The sequence below is a fragment of the Vipera berus genome, assembly GCF_964194415.1.
Source record: "Vipera berus genome assembly, chromosome: 9".
Lineage (NCBI taxonomy): Eukaryota > Metazoa > Chordata > Lepidosauria > Squamata > Viperidae > Vipera > Vipera berus.
In genome coordinates this window covers 19556027-19575625 of record NC_138212.1, presented here as the reverse complement: position 1 = coordinate 19575625, position 19599 = coordinate 19556027, and the positions used below count along the sequence as shown (strand labels likewise).

At 46.3% G+C, this 19599-nt stretch overlaps 1 protein-coding gene across 1 annotated transcript in view; it reads left to right on the top strand.

Moving 5' to 3' along the window:
* RIMS3 (regulating synaptic membrane exocytosis 3) overlaps window positions 1-19599 on the top strand; it is a gene marked incomplete at its 5' end in the record, with an annotated part of 35006 nt that extends 15407 nt beyond the window's left edge. Inside the window, 5 exons of the mRNA XM_081335211.1 lie at window positions 13799-13940; window positions 14235-14347; window positions 15543-15644; window positions 17085-17224; window positions 19280-19599. Coding sequence (XP_081191337.1) covers window positions 13799-13940; window positions 14235-14347; window positions 15543-15644; window positions 17085-17224; window positions 19280-19492 — 710 coding nt within the window. The 3' untranslated portion in view covers window positions 19493-19599. The remainder of the gene's footprint in view (window positions 1-13798; window positions 13941-14234; window positions 14348-15542; window positions 15645-17084; window positions 17225-19279) is intronic.

The window sequence follows — 19599 nt, the reverse complement described above, 5'->3', positions numbered from 1 at the left end:
TAAAAAGTTGATGGATTGGGCAGACTCTAAGCAGCTTGAATCCCTCTATCTTGAGCTCCCACTTCTAATCTACGTAGGCTTATCTTCAAGTTTCATGATTTCTATCCCTTTCAATACATCAGTGTTTCCCAGCCTTGGCAACTTTAAGATGAGTAGATTTCAACATGCTGGCTGGTGAATTCTGGGAGTTGAAGCCCACTCATTCTAAAGACCTTGTGGTTGAGAAAAACTGCAGTAGATAGTTGTTATAGGTACTCCTCGACTTACAGCTGGTTGCTTAATGACTGAGATTATGATGGACAACCCCAAAAGGTACTTGTGATCTGGTGCCAAGGTTCTGACAGTTGCTCCCTTCCTGCAGTCACATGACTGCATTTTGGGCATTTGGCAACTGGCCTGTGTTTATGGCCTTCAGTGGTGTCCTGCATCATATGGCAGTTTATGATATTGTTGTGTTTACTGCCAGGTTTTAGCAAAAGCATCCCATAGAGAACAATGGGCTCACTTAAAAACTGCAGCCGTTGTTCAATGACCATGGATTCACTTAACAATCATGTTGATTTCTTAATCACCACCACAGAAAAGGTTGTAAAAATCAGGTCAGCCATGTGATGATCCCTTTACGACCAATACGACTGCAATGGGCAGGCTCCATTATGTTTGTAAATCGAGAACTATCTCTGTTATGAAGTTGGCAGGATTTTCTTGGGCTGTTTTATATTCCCTTGAAATTAAGGCCAGCAAGTGTATCTGAACTGCTCCTGCTTGGGAGAGTGGAGAAGGTTCACTGCAAATTGGAGAACCATGGCCCAAAGCTAAATTCATGTGGTGAATGTCACCTGGATTCCCAGAAGGGAGGGGCTGCTTTTCAGAGACCAAGGAGGTAACAGAGCTTGGAAAGTTTGGTTCACAGGAAGAGGATTAAAATGTCTTCCCCCTAGCAGTTCCCAATGTAAATCTGTAGTTATGCAAATAGTTGCTTTAGTCTGGCAAGATTCTGTCTATAGAGAACTACTCTTAAGTAACTCCATGTGTTGTTCTTGGTTCTTGGAGCCTGACAATCCAGGAGTGAACGAATAGATAAAAGGGTTTTCTTTCAGCAGAATCCCGTACCTTCCTTCCCTCTCTCTTCAGATTCCAGATTGATCCCTTATGCTTCGTGTCTTCCCATCGGATTTCCTGATTCTTAGAGTCAGATGAGATTTCAGAAATTGAAGGTGCCTAAATCCACCCTTGATGTCTCCTCTCTCTCTCTCTCTCTCTCTCTCTCTCTCTCTCTCTCTCTCTCTCTCTCTCTCTCTCTCTCTCTCTCTCTCTCTCTCTCTCTCTCTCTCTCTCTCTCTCTCTCTCTCTCTCTCTCTCTCTCTCTCTCTCTCTCTCTCTCTCTCTCTGTGGTATCTGGTCCTGCAAGTCTGCAGCCCATGCCCTTTCTCTGAGCTGTAGGAGTTCTGCCAGGTCTCTTTCCTTCCTCTGGGACTGACCTGCTGGAGGATGCAGGCACACACATTAGTATTACTGATGCCAAGAGAAAGCGTGAGGCTGGTTTTGCAAAAAGGACAGAAAGAAGAAATGGGTTGGGGGGGGCAAGAGGAGGAAGAGTTGCCATGGAGACCTGTGAATGAGGCACCAAGGCGCATGTGAAGTGTTGATTAGGAAAGAAAGTGAGTGCTGAAAGGAGCTAAAATGATATTACCAATTGCTTTCTTTAGCAACACTACACTGCTTTCTTCCATAGGTGTTCCTCACTGGATGGCCTGTAAGGTCTTGTGCCTTCAGAAATCAACCAAAAATAGAGTAGAGTAGAGTAGAGTAGAGTAGAGTAGAGTAGAGTAGAGTAGAGTAGAATAGAATAGAATAGAATAGAATAGAATAGAATAGAATAGAATAGAATAGAATAGAATAGAATAGAATAGAATAGAATAGAATAGAATAGAATAGAAGTTGGAAGGGACTTTGGAGGTCTTCTAGTCCAATCCTTGCTCAGGCAGGAAACCCTATACCATTTCAGACAAATTGTTGTCCAATCTCTTCTTAAAAACTTTCACTGTGGGAGCATTCACAACTTCTTGAGGCAAGTAGTTCCACTGACTAATTGTTCTAACTTTCAGGAAATTTCTCCTTAGTTCTAGGTTGCTTCTCTCCTTGGTTAGTTTCCATCTGTTGCTTCTTGTCCTGCCTTCAGGTGCTTTGGAGAATAGCTTGACTCGCTCTTCTTTGTGGCAACCTTGAGATATCGGAAGACTGCTATCATGTCAGTCCTCCTTTTCATTGAACTGGACATACCCAATTCCAGCAAATGTTCTTTATATGTTTTAGCCTCCAGTCCCCTGATCATCTTTGTTGCTCTTCTCTGCACTTCAACTTCACCTACTAAATTCTTAACTAAGGAATGTTCAGGAACAAGTCTGTATGTGTGCAAATACAACGGCCATGGGGAACCAACCCATCTGGCCTGATCTTCCAGGGAACTGATTTCAAATTCTAAGCAAGCTAGTACGATGCATGCGAAATATGGAGTTTAAACCTCAGAGTAGGTTTGCTGGTGTTAAAAGGGTGCTGACGACCATGGAATGGATGCTTTGATTGGCGGAAGATTGAAAAGATCATGCCCTTGCAAACCATAGGCTGGGAACCATTGCTTAAGAGAATGCATTGTTGGGAAGGAATGGTAGCAATGCACAGTGAGTTCTAGATAATTGATGATTCTAATTTAGCTGTATTTTTTAATTGCTGTGATCCTAAAGGGGAGATTTGTAGGTGCCTTCAAGTTAGTTTTTAACTCCTTGATGACTCCTTGCACATGTATCTGCATGATTTCTTGGCAAGATTTCAGAAGTGGTTTGCCATTGCCTCCTTACCAGGGCTAAGAAAGAGGGACAAGGTCACACCCAGCTGGCTTTGTATCCAAGGTGGGACTAGAACGCCTGTCTCCTGGTTTCTAGTCTGATCCCTTAACCATTAGACAAACTGGCTCTCGAAATACATTGTAGGATGACTTAAATATCCTTGGATAGATCATTACTTCTTAAAACATTGGACTTTAATGCAAGTTGAAGTCATACCAAATGATCAACCGAACTGGGCTCTAGGTTATCACAGTAGAACTTTAAAAAGAGCAATTATTTTTTTTTAAAAAATGGCAAAATCAGATTTTATTGATTTCTATACTTCCCATTTCACCTAAATGATTCTGGGCATTTTACAAAAAAATATGCGTTTCTAGTCCTTGTAACGTTAAAGTTTGAAGGCAGAAATGTGGCAGATATATCAGAGATCTGGCTTTTTGCACTTTGTATGTCTTTTGCAGCTGTAGATTCATGTTAGCAATTTGGCTATGATTAAAACCTTCAGTCTCTCTCCCTCTCTCTCTCTCTGTGTGTGTGTATTTAGTGCAATTGTTTGCATGAATTAGTCTCATTTGGAATTTGTTTGATATTGAACCCTCTGATTAATGGAATGATTCTAAGAGCCACCTAGGGACCATCTGGCGAGATGTAATTTGATTTGCCAATTTTCTCCTGCCCAAAAAATAGCCATTGCTTCTGCTGCGGCAAAGAGTGGATTTGCTGACTTGAAAACAACCCCTCAGTTCGAGTCTCCGACTTTCTATAATTATAACCTCAGAAGCTGAGTTAATATCTCAAAAACAAGTTCTGATTTGAATACATGACTCATGTCATGTCTAGCTTACACTTGTTCTAGAGGCTAGTCTCAGTATGCTATTGTTAGGGTGTTTTTTTAAAAAAAATAATCTTTTTTGGAAAGTTGGTTAAATCTCAGTGAATCTGTAAAAACAGGATGGCAATATGGGGACCGTTCCAAATCTCTTTGGAACAGGCAGTCAAAAAGCAAATGCTAATCAAATGCTGTCGTCTGTTCTTCCATTCTTTTCCTAAAGCTGGTTTTGCAGAACAAAGCACTTTTTTTGGGGGGGGGGAAATTGCCGGTCTTGCGAGGTAGTTCAGACCAAAAGCACACCCAGAAGTACTAATTCTATCTTTATTGTAAGATTACATCAGTATTTCTCAACCTTGGCAACTTGAAAAAGCTTGGTTGGCTGTGGAATTCTGGGACTTGAAGTCCACACTTTTTCAAGTTGCCAAAATTGAGAACTACTGGTTTCATTAACAAAATCTTGGAAGTCAGAAGTATCTCTCTCCCCCATCACCTTTACAGTCCAAGAAACTAGGGGTGGTGGTGTCCCTCCTGAGACATTACCCCCTCCCTCCTTCCTTCTGCAGGCTCAGCTCCCTCTTATCTGCCTCATGTCTCCCAGTCCTCCTCATTTGCCATTAAGGGATTGACCAACTGGGGTTCCTATCACCTTTGCCAGAGCCTTGGTGGAGCACTGGGCTAATGCCTCCTTAACTAACACCAGCTGCCTGCAGTTAGTGCAGGTTCGAGTCCCACCAGGCTCAAGGTTGACTCAGCCTTCCATCCTTCCGAGGTAGGTAAAATGAGGACCCAGATTGTTGGGGGCAATTAAGCTGACTTTGTAATAATGCCGCTTGGGGTGTGTGTGAAAGCCCTAATAAGCAGGCATATACATAGAATGAAGGCTATTGCTAAGCCCATTGATTTGTGTTTCTTAGGATTGTAAGCCACCCTGAGTCTTCGGAGAAGGGCGGGATATAAATGGGATAAAAAAAGGCCTGGAGGAACATTGTCCATAGGGTCGCGATGGGTCGGACACGACTTCGCAACTAACAACAACAACAACAAAAGATAAGATCAGCAATGTGTTGTGCAATTAGCTCGCATGGTGTAACAAGATGGTGGGTGTGTTGTCACTGTGTTGTGGTGTTGGGGGCACGAAGGGAGGCTCAGCCTGTCTCAAGGTATACATGTTGTACTTTGATAATAAAGGTTCATTCATTCATTTATTTATTCATTTCTAATGCTTGATAGCTGAACAATAAAACAGAAGCACAAAGGGGTTCTGTTGTGACTCAGGGCCAGCCTGTGGGTCCGACAGCCGGCTCCGATGTATCGGAGGACTCAGATGTGGGGGAGGAGGGAAACGAACCGGCTGATGATGATGATTTGGAGGCTTTGCAGAGCCCTCAGCCGGGGACCTCTTCTCAGCTGTGTGAGCCCGAGAGTGCGGAGGATGATGACCCACAGCTGGCCCTGTTCAAGGACGCCCGACGCAGGAGGCAGACGAGCAGGGACAAACAAAGAAAGACTATGGGACTCCTCGGGAGGAGGCACAGGGAGACCACGCCCTGAGCTCTCTATAAAAGAAGTGTTTGGGGAGGGGCTGGTTGCTGAAAGCAACCTTTACCGCTTGAGAAGACAAGCTCTTGTGTTTTTGTTAACTGCGTAATTAAATCTTGGCAGAAGCCTTTTAGCCTTGGACGCTTTCCAGACTCTTCTTTTGATTAGGGGTGCGAGAAGAGGGCTGGTTCAGAACAGTTTGCTTTCAGCCACCCACCCCTTAATACTACGATGGAGCAGCTTCTTGCCGAGAATGCCCAGCTCAACCAGCAACTCACCTTGCTGGCCACTCAGGTGGCACAACTGCAGGCTCAGGTACATGCTGCCCCCCCACCCAGGAGGAAATGTCAGATAGCTATGCCGGATAAATTTGCTGGTAAACCAGAACTGTTTCCTGCCTTCCTGGGACAATGCCAGCTTTATATCAGCGTGAGAGCAGCTGATTTCCCCACTGACCGAGATAAGGTGGGATTCGTGTTGAGCCTTCTGTCGGGAGATGCAGCTCGTTGGGGCACGCCTCTGTTGGCACAGCCTAGCCCTTTGTTGGATAACTTTGGGGGGTTTTGTGACCATATGCGCCTCATGTACGAGGACCCGATTAAGGCGCAGACCGCCACCCGACGTCTGAAAGCTTTGAGGCAGGGTCTGCGCCCCCTACAGGCCTATATCAGCGATTTCCGGCTGCTTAGCCAGGATTCCGCCTGGAATGAGGCTGCGCTCGTGGATGCCTTTCAGGATGGCTTGTCAGAGGAGATGTTGGATGAGCTGGCCCGCGTGGACATTCCCTCAGACCTGAATGGGCTGATCCATCTTTGTCTGCGGATCGATGCCCGGCTGCAGCAGCGTAAGAGTCGCCGTGCCACCCCACAGACCCCTGCCGCCCCTGTTGTGCGTGAGCCCCCAGTCCAGAGGGAGGAGCCAATGGAGCTGGGTGCCGCCAGGTCCCGTCTATCGGTGACGGAAATGGACAGACGACGATCGGAGGGGTTGTGTTTTTACTGTGGGGACCCTGGACATTTGGCTGCTTCTTGCCCGAAGAAGCGTCAGCGGGCGTCAGTGACCAAGCCTGCCCCGAGAAAGTCCCCTGCTTTGCTATCGGGAAACGGCCCGAGCCCGATCTAGACGGTGTGAAAGATCGGGCGACCCACAACGATCACGCCGAGCGACGCCGTTCCGACGGTGCCTGTGAACCTCCACGGCATTTGATTTTGGAGGCACGACTGATCCTTCCTGGCAAGCCAGAGGGGATTCCGGTCCATGCCTTAATTGACTCTGGGGCTACCACTAACTTTATGGATTCGGCCTTTGTGGCCAAATGGGCTGTTCCCCAGTGTCCGGTGGATCCGCCCATGCTTGTGGAGACCATCGATGGTCGAGTGCTCCTGTCCGGGCCTATCACGGCCGCCACGCAACCCGTGTGTATGGCCATCAGTACCCATGTGGAGGCCATTCAGTTCTACGTCACTTCGGATCTGCACTTCCCCGTGGTCTTGGGACTGGCGTGGCTCCGGGCGCATGATCCACAGATCTATTGGTCTCAGAACTTGGTCACCTTCCCAAGTTTGCAGTGCGTGGATCACACCCGCCATATCTGTGCCGGCCAGGTGGAGGGTTCCCCAGGGGTTTCCTTGCCTCCCGAACTGTCCGACTTTGCTGACGTGTTCAGTGAGTCAGAGGCGGACCAATTACCCCCGCACAGGCCCTACGACTGCTCCATTGACCTAGTCCCTGATGCGCCTCTCCCAGTGGGGCGTTTGTACTCCATGTCGGAGCCCGAGTTGGCTGCATTGCGGGACTTCCTGACAAAGAACTTGGCTCGTGGATTCATCCGGCCCTCGTCCTCGCCAGTGTCTGCGCCCGTGCTCTTCGTCAAAAAGAAGTCGGGCGAGTTACGGCTTTGCTGTGACTACCGGAAACTCAATGCCATCACGGTGCGTAACCGCTACCCGCTGCCCCTTATCCCCGAGCTCTTGGACCGACTCCGGGAGGCTAAGATCTTCACGAAACTGGACCTGCGTGGAGCTTACAACCTCGTCAGGGTTCGGCCGGGTGATGAGTGGAAGACGGCGTTTGGTACTCGCTATGGACATTTCGAGTACACGGTGATGCCGTTTGGCCTGACCAACGCCCCCGCTGTGTTTCAGCATTTTATGAACGACATCTTTCGGGATCTGTTGGACCAGTTTGTTGTGATTTACCTGGACGACATCCTGATTTACTCCCCGTCGCGTGAAGTGCATCATCAGCATCTCCGTCAGGTCCTGCAGCGCCTCCGGAAACATCGGCTGTTTGCCAAGTTGGAGAAGTGCCAGTTCTACCAGGTGACCATTGATTTCTTGGGCCACCGCATTTCTCCTGAGGGCATCGCCATGGATCCAAGTAAAGTTGAGTCGTTGCAGAGTTGGCAACCCCCGCGTCGCGTGAAGGATGTTCAGCGACTTCTTGGATTTGCCAACTACTATCGGACATTCATCCCTGGCTTTGCTGCCTTGACAGCCCCCCTCACCCGGCTCCTGCAGAAGAAGACTCGGTTCCAGTGGAACGCCCCCGAACAACAGGCGTTCCAAGCTTTGAAGGACGCCTTCATGAAGGAGCCCATCTTGAAGCATCCTGACCCGCAACGGCCGTTTGTCGTGGAGGCGGACGCCTCCGACATTGCCATTGGGGCCGTGTTACTCCAGGCAGCGACGCCCAACGGTACCCTTTTCCCTTGCGCGTATCACTCTCGGAAATTGAACCCCTCGGAGCGCAACTATACCATCTGGGAGAAGGAGCTGCTGGCCATCAAGGCAGCGTTCGAGGCTTGGAGGCATCATCTGGAGGGGGCGCGGCATCAGATCGAGGTCCGGACGGACCACAAGAATCTGGAAAGCCTGCAGACCGCTCGGAATTTGAACCAACGCCAGATCCGGTGGTCCCTCTTCTTTGCGAGGTTTGACTTCCGGGTGCGGTACATACCAAGCGGGCACAACCAGGGAGCGGATGCTCTGTCCAGGAAGCCCGAGTACACCCGAGTGGAAGACAAGCTTCCGCCCAGGACAGTGATCCCCGTCGAGTCTTTTGCTGCGGTGCGGGAGCCGGTGGATATACGGGCTCGGATCCGGGAGGCGCAGCAGCAGGAGGCGTGGGTGGCTCAGCGGAAGGAAGAGGTAGGGCCAGATTCGCCTTGGTCGGTCACGGATGGACTCCTGTATTATCGTGACCGGCTCTATGTTCCAGGAGGGCCACTCAGGGGACTCGTCCTCAGCCAATGTCATGATAACCCGGCTGCGGGGCATTTTGGCCTGTTCAAGACTCTGAACCTGGTCTCCCGTACCTTCTGGTGGCCCCGAGTCCGACACGATGTCCAGTCTTATGTCACCTCCTGCGTCCCATGCAGGCAGGCCAAGTCAGCGACAGGGGCCCCGCCTGGTTTACTGCAGCCTTTGCCAACGCCCAAGAGACCCTGGGGGGCTGTGTCCATGGACTTTCTGACGGATCTACCCCCATCCTCCGGCTTCACGACAGTGTTTGTGGTGGTGGACATGTTGACCAAGATGGCGCACTTCATCCCCTGTCGCGGCTTACCGTCAGCTCGCGCCACTAGTCGCATGTTCATCCAACAGGTGTTCCGGCTGCACGGCCTTCCCGATAGAGTCGTCTCCGATAGGGGGGCCCAGTTTACAGCCCGCTTCTGGCAGGAGTTGATGCGGGCGTTGGACATTAAGGTTTGCCTCTCGTCCGCGCATCATCCTCAGACCGACGGGGGTACCGAGAAGGTCATCGGCATCTTAGAGCAGTATCTGCGCTGCTACGTTAACCTGCAGCAGGACAATTGGGTGGACTACTTGGCCATAGCCGAGTTTGCCTTTAACAACTCGCAGCACACCTCCACGCAGATGACACCGTTCTTGGCCAACGTGGGTTATCACCCCCGGTTTTTCCCCCTTTCTCCCGTGGACTCACCGGAGCCGGCAGCGAACGAATTCATGGCGGAGTTACAGGCAATCCATCGGTTGGTGCGACGGCAGCTGGAGAAGGCCAAGGCCGACTACAAGAGGTTCGCCGATCGGTCGAGAAGGGATACGCCTCCACTATCGGTGGGGGATCGGGTCTGGCTGTCCACCAGGAACCTGCCATCCACTCGGCCGGCGAGGAAGCTGGACCACCGTTACCTTGGACCGTTCCCAGTCGAGGCCGTCATCAACCCGGTCGCCTATCGTTTAACTCTGCCACGTTCCCTGCGCGTGCACCCCGTCTTCCATCGGTCCTTGCTGGTCCCCGAACGACCGGCCTGTCCACTTCGCCAGGCGGAACCTCCACCATCAGGAACTCGTGATGGAGACAGCACCCCCGAGTACGAGGTCGCCAGCATCAGGGATTCCCGCTGGCTGAAAGGTCGCTTCCAGTACCTGATCGAGTGGAAAGGGTACGGGCCGGAGGACTTCACATGGGAAGACGCGACCGCCGTTCATGCCCCTGCGTTGGTGACCGCTTTTCACGAACAGTTCCCATCCCGACCGCATCCGGATCGGCAGACCCGGGGGAAGGGCCCTGCGGTGCGGGATAGTGTTGTGACTCAGGGCCAGCCTGTGGGTCCGACAGCCGGCTCCGATGTATCGGAGGACTCAGATGTGGGGGAGGAGGGAAACGAACCGGCTGATGATGATGATTTGGAGGCTTTGCAGAGCCCTCAGCCGGGGACCTCTTCTCAGCTGTGTGAGCCCGAGAGTGCGGAGGATGATGACCCACAGCTGGCCCTGTTCAAGGACGCCCGACGCAGGAGGCAGACGAGCAGGGACAAACAAAGAAAGACTATGGGACTCCTCGGGAGGAGGCACAGGGAGACCACGCCCTGAGCTCTCTATAAAAGAAGTGTTTGGGGAGGGGCTGGTTGCTGAAAGCAACCTTTACCGCTTGAGAAGACAAGCTCTTGTGTTTTTGTTAACTGCGTAATTAAATCTTGGCAGAAGCCTTTTAGCCTTGGACGCTTTCCAGACTCTTCTTTTGATTAGGGGTGCGAGAAGAGGGCTGGTTCAGAACAGGTTCTTTGCTTTCCTGAGCGATTAGGAGATTAGTGCAGCTATGCAATTTAGACCCAAGAGTAGGAGAAAGCTCCAAACAGAGACAGATTTACCGCTCCAAATTCATTGTGAATTCTGAAGTTGGCTCTTTGTGGGATTGGTGGGAAAATCAAGTTATCTTTGGCATGTTGGACTACCTGCCAGGCATGGCGAGTTTGGTCTCGGCTTTCCAGAAAATTAAACATGCATCAAGGAGCTAAATGCTGATAGATCATTTGCTTTGGATGGGTCTCCCACATCCAGTAGGAATGAAGCCATATGCAACTGGTGGATGGGTGGATGTCAGCAGCAGGGTTGAAATCCTAATCCTCTTCTTCTGCTTTTTACGCAGTAGACTTTTAGCTGTTCTTTTCTTGGTCTTGGGACTCGAGAGACACCTGTTCCATGTTTAGATAATATTCTGTCTGGCCTGTGAATTGTGGCTTTGCTAATGTTAGCCTTTACAGCACACTCTGTATTTTATAAAGCAACCTGACAGCAACAATCAGAAGTCATATTTATGTCAGTGCCTTGAAGAAGATTCTTCCTCCCTATCTAGGTGTGAGAGAAAATCAGGTGGTGTTTTTCTGTCAGCACCACTGTATGAAGGCAGTGATGAGTGAGCCAAGAAGAGCCAGAACTCAATCAATAGGCTTTGGGATAGTATTATTTTGGGGGTGAGCAAGATGGTCTACTTGGGGGTATCAGGTAGCTTGACCACCAGGAGGCAGTTATGTGATCTGTTTCATTCTGATTAGCGGTCAGAGTTTGCAACTTTGCAGGATCATGTGACCGACCAGTCTCTTATCATTGGATGTATTTTAATTTGCTAATTATGCAAACTGAATAAGTTGCACTTTGCCTTACCTCAAACTGCAACGTAGGGATGATAATGATGATTGACATAAAACTGCATTTTTATGGCAAAGTTCAGTTGACTTTACAATGTCAGGAAGTTCTTTTTTGAAACACATAAAAATGACAACTGGCTTATCTCGTCTCTCTGTCATCATCACTCCTGATGGAAAGATAGCTGTAAAGTCTTTCTTGTTGGTTCTTCACAGAGGGTTAGATTTTAGGTGGAAGAGATGGTCTCTCCTATTAATGCCATATAATAAGGCACTAAAGATGCACTGAATTGCATCTGGAAGCCAGCTGTCAAACAGTGCCACTCTCTCAGAAGTGGAGTTATAAGGCAAAACCAGGGTTAAATTATTACTGTGCAGACAGCCGTAGCTTCTGAACAGTCTTCACGCTGAGCCCATGTAGAGTGAATTTCAGTGGCCTGGTTGTGAGGTGATAACCACACGAACAATGTCTCCCAGTGCAGGAAATATCTGACACATTATCCAAAGTTGGGCTAAAGCTTTCCTGGCCATCTTTCAAGAGATATAAGTCCAGGAGATTCTCAGATTGTAAACGTGGTCTCTATTTGGGAGTGCAACTTCATGTAGAGACAAAGTTGGAATTTTTCCTAGAATCGGAGGACTGCAGAATCAACAGCAACTGTATCTTGCTATGATTAATACCAAGCCCAAATGCCCAATCACACAGAGTGAATTCAGGCAACATTCTAAACTACAAAAAAAGCCCTTACCAAACTAATCAAACCCTAGTATATTGTCCAAATGCAGCTGTTAGGGTTGTAAGTGACCTGGGTGAGCTTGTTGTGTGAATCGCAATACCTGCTACCGGCCCTTTACAAACGGCAAGAGGCTGGAATAAAGCCTGCCAAATTTATTCACATAAAACAGAGCAAGACAAGACACCAACCATGAAACAGGAGCTAAGAAACAGGAACTATCCAAGCGGTTGCCTTCAGCAAACCAGCCCTCCCACACATTCCCCTTAAATACAGTTCAGGGCGTGGCCTCTCTCTGCCTCCTTCCGAGGTGCCCCATTGCCTTCCTCTGTTTACTCCTGATTGACTGCCTCCTGCATTGGGCGTCCTTGAACAGGGCCAGCTGTGGGTCATCTTCATCCACACTGTCAGGCTCACACAGCTGGGTCTGCATCATGACCAGATGAGAGGGGCCTGGCTGGGGGCTCTCATCAAGCTGTCCAATCCCCTCAGCAAGCTCTTCAACACCCCCCTCCTCCTCCTCTGAGTCATCCGAGCCAACTGCCGAACCCACAGGCTGACCCTGAATCACAACAATGGTTTGCAGAAATACCCATAGTCAGAGAGTGGTCATTTGAAACTTTGTTCTAGAATGTAGGCCCTCCAATGTATTTACAGCCAACTGATAAGACTGACTGAATGTTGAGATGCTAGAAAGTGTACAGACAAAAGCAAGATTTATCTTCTTTGTTGCTTTTGTCTGTACTCTTTCTAGCACCTCAACAGATCTGGAGGCTAAATCATATGAGGGATGACTGAGGGAACTAGGCATGTCTAGCCTAAAGACCAGAAGGACTAGGAGTGACATAATAGCTGTCTCCCAATATCTGAGGGGCTGTCACAGACAAAAGGGATTTGACCTATTCTCCAAAACGCCTGAGGGCAGGACAAGAAGTAATGGGTGGAGGATCACTGAAGAGAGATTCAACCTAGAATTAAGGAGAAATTTCCTGTCAGAAAGGACAATTAATCAGAGGAATGGCTTACCTCTAGAAGTTGTGGGTGCTCCATCACTGGAGGTTTTCAAGAAGAATCTTTGTCTGGAACGTATAGACTCTCTTGTTTGAGCAAGGGATTGGACTTAAAAAATCTCCAAGGTCTCTTTCATTCTATGTTCTTTATTCTAAATATCCTAAATGTCCCTTCTATTCCATGGTCTTTATTCTAAATGACTTATACACCTATTGTATTTTACACTTCACTGGCGTCTAGCCAAACAAAAGCGTAAATCACAAACAAAAAACAACTGCATACAAATATTTCATCACCTGAGGAGCAAAAACATTTTTTAAAAAAGGTTATATCGAAGCCTGCAGAGACCATCAGTGCTAGTCTCTGGTTTTGGGAAGCCCAGGGGTGAGATGTTTCTATGGGCCCTGCTCCCAAGGGCAGCCATTCCCCCAGCTTGCTACTGCTTCTGTAACAGTATTTGCTTTTCTCTCCTTCTGGGTTTAATCTGCTCAGCCTCCCAGAGGTAAAAAAACATGTGGTAGTGACTACTCATCCTTGCTTCATTGTTTGCTTGCAAACAGAAGGCAGAAGACTTCTGGAGTTGTGTCTTACCGGGACACAGGCTTTCAAAAAACCCAATAACACTGTCTGTGCATGCTAACCGTAAAACAGACACAACTGCCCTGTTCAGATTCAATCTCTGATTTCCAAAGAGAGAAGAAGGGGATGGAGGGAGGGGGAGAGAGAGCCAAATCACTCAAAAGGGCTTACTTTCACTTGAGAACGCAGAAAACTGGGACCTTTTGCATTCCATCCAAAAGCTAGAGTTAGGCAGGAAAGAAACTAACCAGAATCAGCTTAGCTCTCACTGAATGTATTGTAGGACAAGTCCCATCCTTTCCTGGCAGTGAGATGATGCCCCTGGACTGCCTAACCCTCTATTCATGTGGTTTCCCCCCCCCTCCAGATGGTGGCTTAAAGAAACTTCGAAGTAACATTCGTCGCAGCACTGAGACTGGGATTGCTGTGGAGATGAGAAACAGGGTCACCCGTCAAGGCAGTCGGGAGTCAACGGATGGAAGTACTAACAGCAACAGCTCCGATGGCACGTAAGTCCTGCTGTTGGTTAACATAGTCACTGAATAAAGAGTAGACATTGCACAGAGAATTTAAAAACAAGTGCTCCATTTTTTTAAGGAAAATGTCCTGATATTAACTCATAGATAGGACCCCCCCCCCAAAAAAAACCCAGGATGCATGAAAATGTCTGATTCAGTTGGTTTATTGACTCAAGTCTCATGTAAAGGCAAAAAAATGTAGAAGGATGAATCTCTTTTCTGCATGTTCTTTCATGCTATGTCTTCTTTTTTTCTCACACTTGTCTTTCTCACCCTTTCCTTCAGATTTATTTTCCCCACAACCAAGCTGGGAGTTGAAAGCCAGTTCAGTGACTTCCTAGATGGTCTTGGACCAGCACAAATTGTAGGGCGACAAACACTTGCTACTCCACCAATGGGTGAGTGAACCTTTGGTGACCATCTCAGCCCTTTAGGTTCAGGGTCACTTGATGGAGGAGGATCTCATTTGGATCTTTCTTAATTAACAATCTCCCTGGATTCACATTTTGTGAGGGACTGTCTAGTGTTTATATATTGAGCCATAATTCCTGTAATTTAGAAATCATGGTTTATGGCTGAGTGTTTTTTGAACCTATCTAATTGTGATTTACTCAATAAAATCTTCTTCAGTGTAAGCATGATTCCTGATGTCAGCTGGCTGGGGAATTCTGGAAGTTGAAGTCCATACATCTTCAGCTGTCAAAGTTGAGAAACACTGGTTCATACTATACATTTTTGTAGCAAGTCCCCATGTATTGCATGAAATTCGTGACCACAAAGGCTATTATAAGTCCTAATAGAATCTGTCTAACAATAAGTCCTTGAAAATCTTCCTACCTAATTAAATAAATTTGACATGAGTCAGGTTTGGCCATCTGCAAATTTCGGAAGGTGAGTGGGACTCAGGTTGTTAAAGTTGCTTCAGGATATACGCAATATTCTACCAGTAGGACTATTTTTGATTCGTCTTTCTTTTATCCTTAAGATGTGAACAGATCAAGGTCAATTGTAATTATTTTTTTCATGTTGATTTAAGGAGAGTAATTCATTTTGGCTAGAACTCATGGGTGAAGAATATGTGATTCTCCAGGCACTACTGAATTTATTTATTTATTTCTATTTATGTGTTAAACTTATAGGCTTTCTATATTTCTTACCATTGGCCAAGTTCCTTAGATTTCTTGGAAAGTCTGATTCAGCAATATTTGGAGAACCATAACATCTCCATCACAATTCCATGGGTTCCATTACTTTGAAAAAGTCTCCTAAATATAGATCTACCACAAAACATTAAGATGAGCTGAGACACCACAATCACACATGGAAATGGGGGAAGACGTTGGTGTGAAGGGCAAAAAGCTATTCTTTATTATATATATAAAAAAACCCAATTGAATTTTGAAAGACCTTTTTCTCGGGAATGCTAGTAATCCAACAGCTTGTTAAAGATGGATGCACACAAACTGTTTCTAAAAAAACAAAGGATACTTTCCCCCCCCATACACAGTTTGTTTCTTTATTTTGCATAATCACATGTGGACAGCACAAAGCTCTGGAGTTGTGTCCATGCTGACTTTACTGCCGTTTTCCTAGGTGATATCCATGTTGGGATGATTGACCGGAATGGCCAGCTAGAGGTAGAAGTGATAGAAGTCCGAGGCCTCATTCCCAAACTAGGATCCAAGTCTTTCCCTGGTAAGTAATTCCTTCAGAATAGGACTGAATAGAGATAAAGTGAAAAGCTGCCTGGGACAATTCTTGATACATACAGAAAGTTGTTTGTATACTTTATGTCTCTTCTTTAAAATACCACCGATGTAAATTCAGCCAACTGACCTAGAAGAATTCTAAGCAAATTAACATATTTTCAAGTCAGTTCAAACTTTTCAAAAACTTGGAAGCTAAAGATTTTTTTACTGTGACAGCGAGTCCTCACCTAGTCAAAAACAGGCAGCCTGACTGCTTCTGATTGGGTGTGACCCAGACTGGATCTGGCTGTTACCCAAACAAGGAGTAGACTGACTCACTTCTAGCCCTCTACACAGAGCAGGCAGGAGAAAGCGGCAAAGTAATTTGAAGATTGATCGCAATATAAATGCAATTCCCACTTTAACACACAGAACTAACTGAAATTCTTTCCTAACGGTTTGCAGGCTTTTCTATAATAAATCAGAAATGTTTGCATTTTTGTGGGCCCTTTTAAATGTTCTATTCCAGTTTATTAGGTTGAAGCCTGATACACACCTGTTAGTATATCCATACTGTCTTGAATCTGGGTTACTAGGTTACCTTAGCATTTAATGCAAGAGGTAATTGCATTAAAGTGTACTTAATCAGATACTTTATTAATAAAATAGCTGTGGACTAGGACTGACGGGTTCCTCTTTAATGCAATAAATTTGACTTGACACATGCGGTTAGTCCTTGAGTTTAACAATTACAATTGTAGATCAAAACAGTCGTAAAGCAGGCCACCATGTTATGAAACCCAGTTTTATGATCTTTTTTTACAGTGGTCATTAAGTAACATCATGGTCAGTAAGCAAGCCCATTGTTTATTATGGGGTGGTTTTTGCCAGAGACCAGAAATAAAGACCAGTTTCCGGTGAAATCATTGTAAATCACAGTCATGTAACCGCGGGGTGCTGCAAATGGCCAAGCACCTCGAATGAGGTCCCACGACTTGCAAGGGAAGACCAACATCAGGATTTTGAAACTGGGTCTCTGGTAACTTAGAATGATTGCTAAGCAACCAGTTATAAGTTGAGGACTACTTGTAGATGTATTGCTGGCCAAAAATCTTATTGCAAGAATTAAAGCATCCTTGAGGGGGCTTTCTGAGCTTGGCTGTTTTCTTGCAAACATTTCATTACCCAAACTAGACAACACCCTAAGTGCTAGATACTGATGATATTATCTAGTCAAATAATGAAACATCTGCAAGAAAACAACCAAGCTCAGAGAGCACCAAACCCTCATTTCAACCCTGAGCTACAAATATTCTCCACTGCATGCATGAATGCACATATACACTTCTACAGATGCAGCTGGTAGAACGTTCAAAACATCCCAGCCTGGGGCAGAATAGCCATTATTAAGCTCCCTGTTTCTATTCCCTTCTCTCTGCCAATATAGCCACCTACGTTAAAGTATATTTGCTGGAAAATGGGGCTTGCTTGGCCAAGAAGAAAACAAAGACTGTCAAGAAGAACTATGACCCGTGCTACCAGCAGGCCCTTCTGTTTGACGAGGGCCCTCAGGGTAAAATGCTACAGGTGAATGCTTTCCTCCTCTTTGAAGGGTAAGAGGATCCTCCTTCAGCCCATATGCATTTTAGAGCCACAATTCAGCCACAGGCCTACTGAGATGCCCTCACAGCAGTCCCCTGGTGTCCCCATGGGAGATAACTTCCTACTAGGCTTTAGACAAGCAACCTATATAGGTCCAGTAGACATTCTAGTCAGTTTGGCCTTTATGGGAAGGTGGTTCTGGTAGCTATTAAGCAGACAATCGGTATGGTTGCCGTAGAGATTCCTGTTGGGTTGTCCTCTGAAAAGGTCTCTGGTGTCCTCATCAGAAATAAGATGTTTCGGCTGGGGAACGTGTGTGGTTTCCCCCCAAAAGATTCTGAAAGCCCCAGAAGGGAAGTTTTTTTTTTAAAAAAAAATTCCATTTATATATCCCGCCCTTCTCCGAAGACTCAGGGCGGCTTACAAGCTTAGCAGTAGCCTTCATTCTATGTATATGCCTGCTTATTAGGGCTTTCACACACACCCCCAAGCAGCATTATTACAAAGTCAGCTTAATTTCCCCCAACAATCTGGGTCCTCATTTTACCCACCTCGGAAGGATGGAAGGCTGAGTCAACCTTGAGCCTGGTGGGACTCGAACCTGCATTAATTGCACTAAGTGGGATGCTATGAAGATACTTGAAGAAGAGGGTTATCCTGAATTGCCTCAACTATTGAGTTTAAGATCTAGTTTCCTGTAAAGTCCCAATTTAGATAAAAATGGAGATGTTTGGCTTCAGGAATATGCTGAGTTCAAAGTTCAAATCAGCAACAAATGGCCTTTCAGATATTGCTAAGGAAATCTTCCAGAAATCAAGAGAGGCAGAAACACAGATTTCACATTCCTGAAGGAGGAAATAGGAATTTGATAGAGAATCAGGAAAATATTTTCCTGAAATCTTAATTAAGATCTTGGTGTAAGCAAGATTTTTATTTTGAGCAGTGGGATTTCAGAGGGTTGGCTGTATGGCACCCAGAGTCACTTTATGTGAGATGAATGACCATGCAAATTTGATTATTAAATAAAGTCAATAAATAAAAGGTAACTTTCCATAAATGATGAGCTAAAAATTATTGACTCATTTTTAGTTGAAAGAGCAATTTATGATATACTTACATTCCATCTCCTCCTTTTTAGCATCTTTATCGCCCAGTTAGGGAAAGCCAAGAATTACAGATCTGATTCTAGATTGCAGAGGAGAGCAAAGGGCAGAATCCTGACACCTCCCACTATTGGATGGTTGTAAGATATTAAAAGGGTACCAGGACCAGGGTGCTTCTCAATTTACTGATTGAAATGATCCTTCTTCTAGTTTTGCACACTGACTAAAAACTGATACTGGGGGGGGGGGGCGGAAATGTTATAACTAATTGAACCTTGTGATGTTATGTGGATGTATTCACTAAATTTTTAAATGAATGGAAGAAGCATTTTAGGGTATTTTCAAACCATTGGGTACTTTTAAATAGCCCCTAGCACTACCAGTCAAAAGACATTTTAATATCTCCTAATCATGTATAAACTGGGATCCACATCAGTTAAGCAAGAGCATATATTTTCCCCCATTTCCAGGATAGTAAATGATTGACAGAATGCAAAACTCATTTTTTAAAGGCTGCAAGGTTTATGCCAATGAATTTAAAGGGATATCTTTGAGAGGCAAAACAGACCCGCTCCTACCTTACCTAAGAATAAGTTCTGGAACCCCTGGAAAGGTTAGTTTAGAGTCAACATAGGTAGGACTATGCTGTTAATGATTTATGATAATAGTATGAAGAACCAGGGTGTTAGCCAAAAAATAGAAACACCCCCAAGGATTAGGTTTTTTTTTTAATCCCATTTATATCCCGCCCTTCTCCGAAGACACAGGGCGGCTTACAATCTAAGAAGCACAAATCAATGTGCTTAGCAATTAGTTAGTTATGGCATGTTGGTAAAGGCCTTCTGCTTTCCACCTGACTCTGTAGGTCTTCTAGCCTTCTAATTCTCCTGCCTTGGATTCTCGTGGCAATCCAGCTCTTCTTCCTTTTCCCCTTTAGGTGATTGTCTGGGGAGATTATGGCCGCATGGACCACAAGTGCTTCATGGGGATGGCTCAGATTGTCCTAGATGAGCTGGACCTGTCCAGTGTAGTGACAGGTTGGTATAAGCTCTTTCCCACTTCCTCACTGGCAGACTCCACCATTGGACCCCTTACTCGTCGCCTTTCTCAGTCTTCGCTAGAGAGTTCCATAAGCCCTTCTTGTCCTTAAAGAAGACAACACAACAACAGAGAATGCCTTGTTCTACCATGGCTCCCGGAAGTATGGTTTGTAAATATTCCATGTCTTTTCCTCCCATCACCCTTTCTCCAACCTCC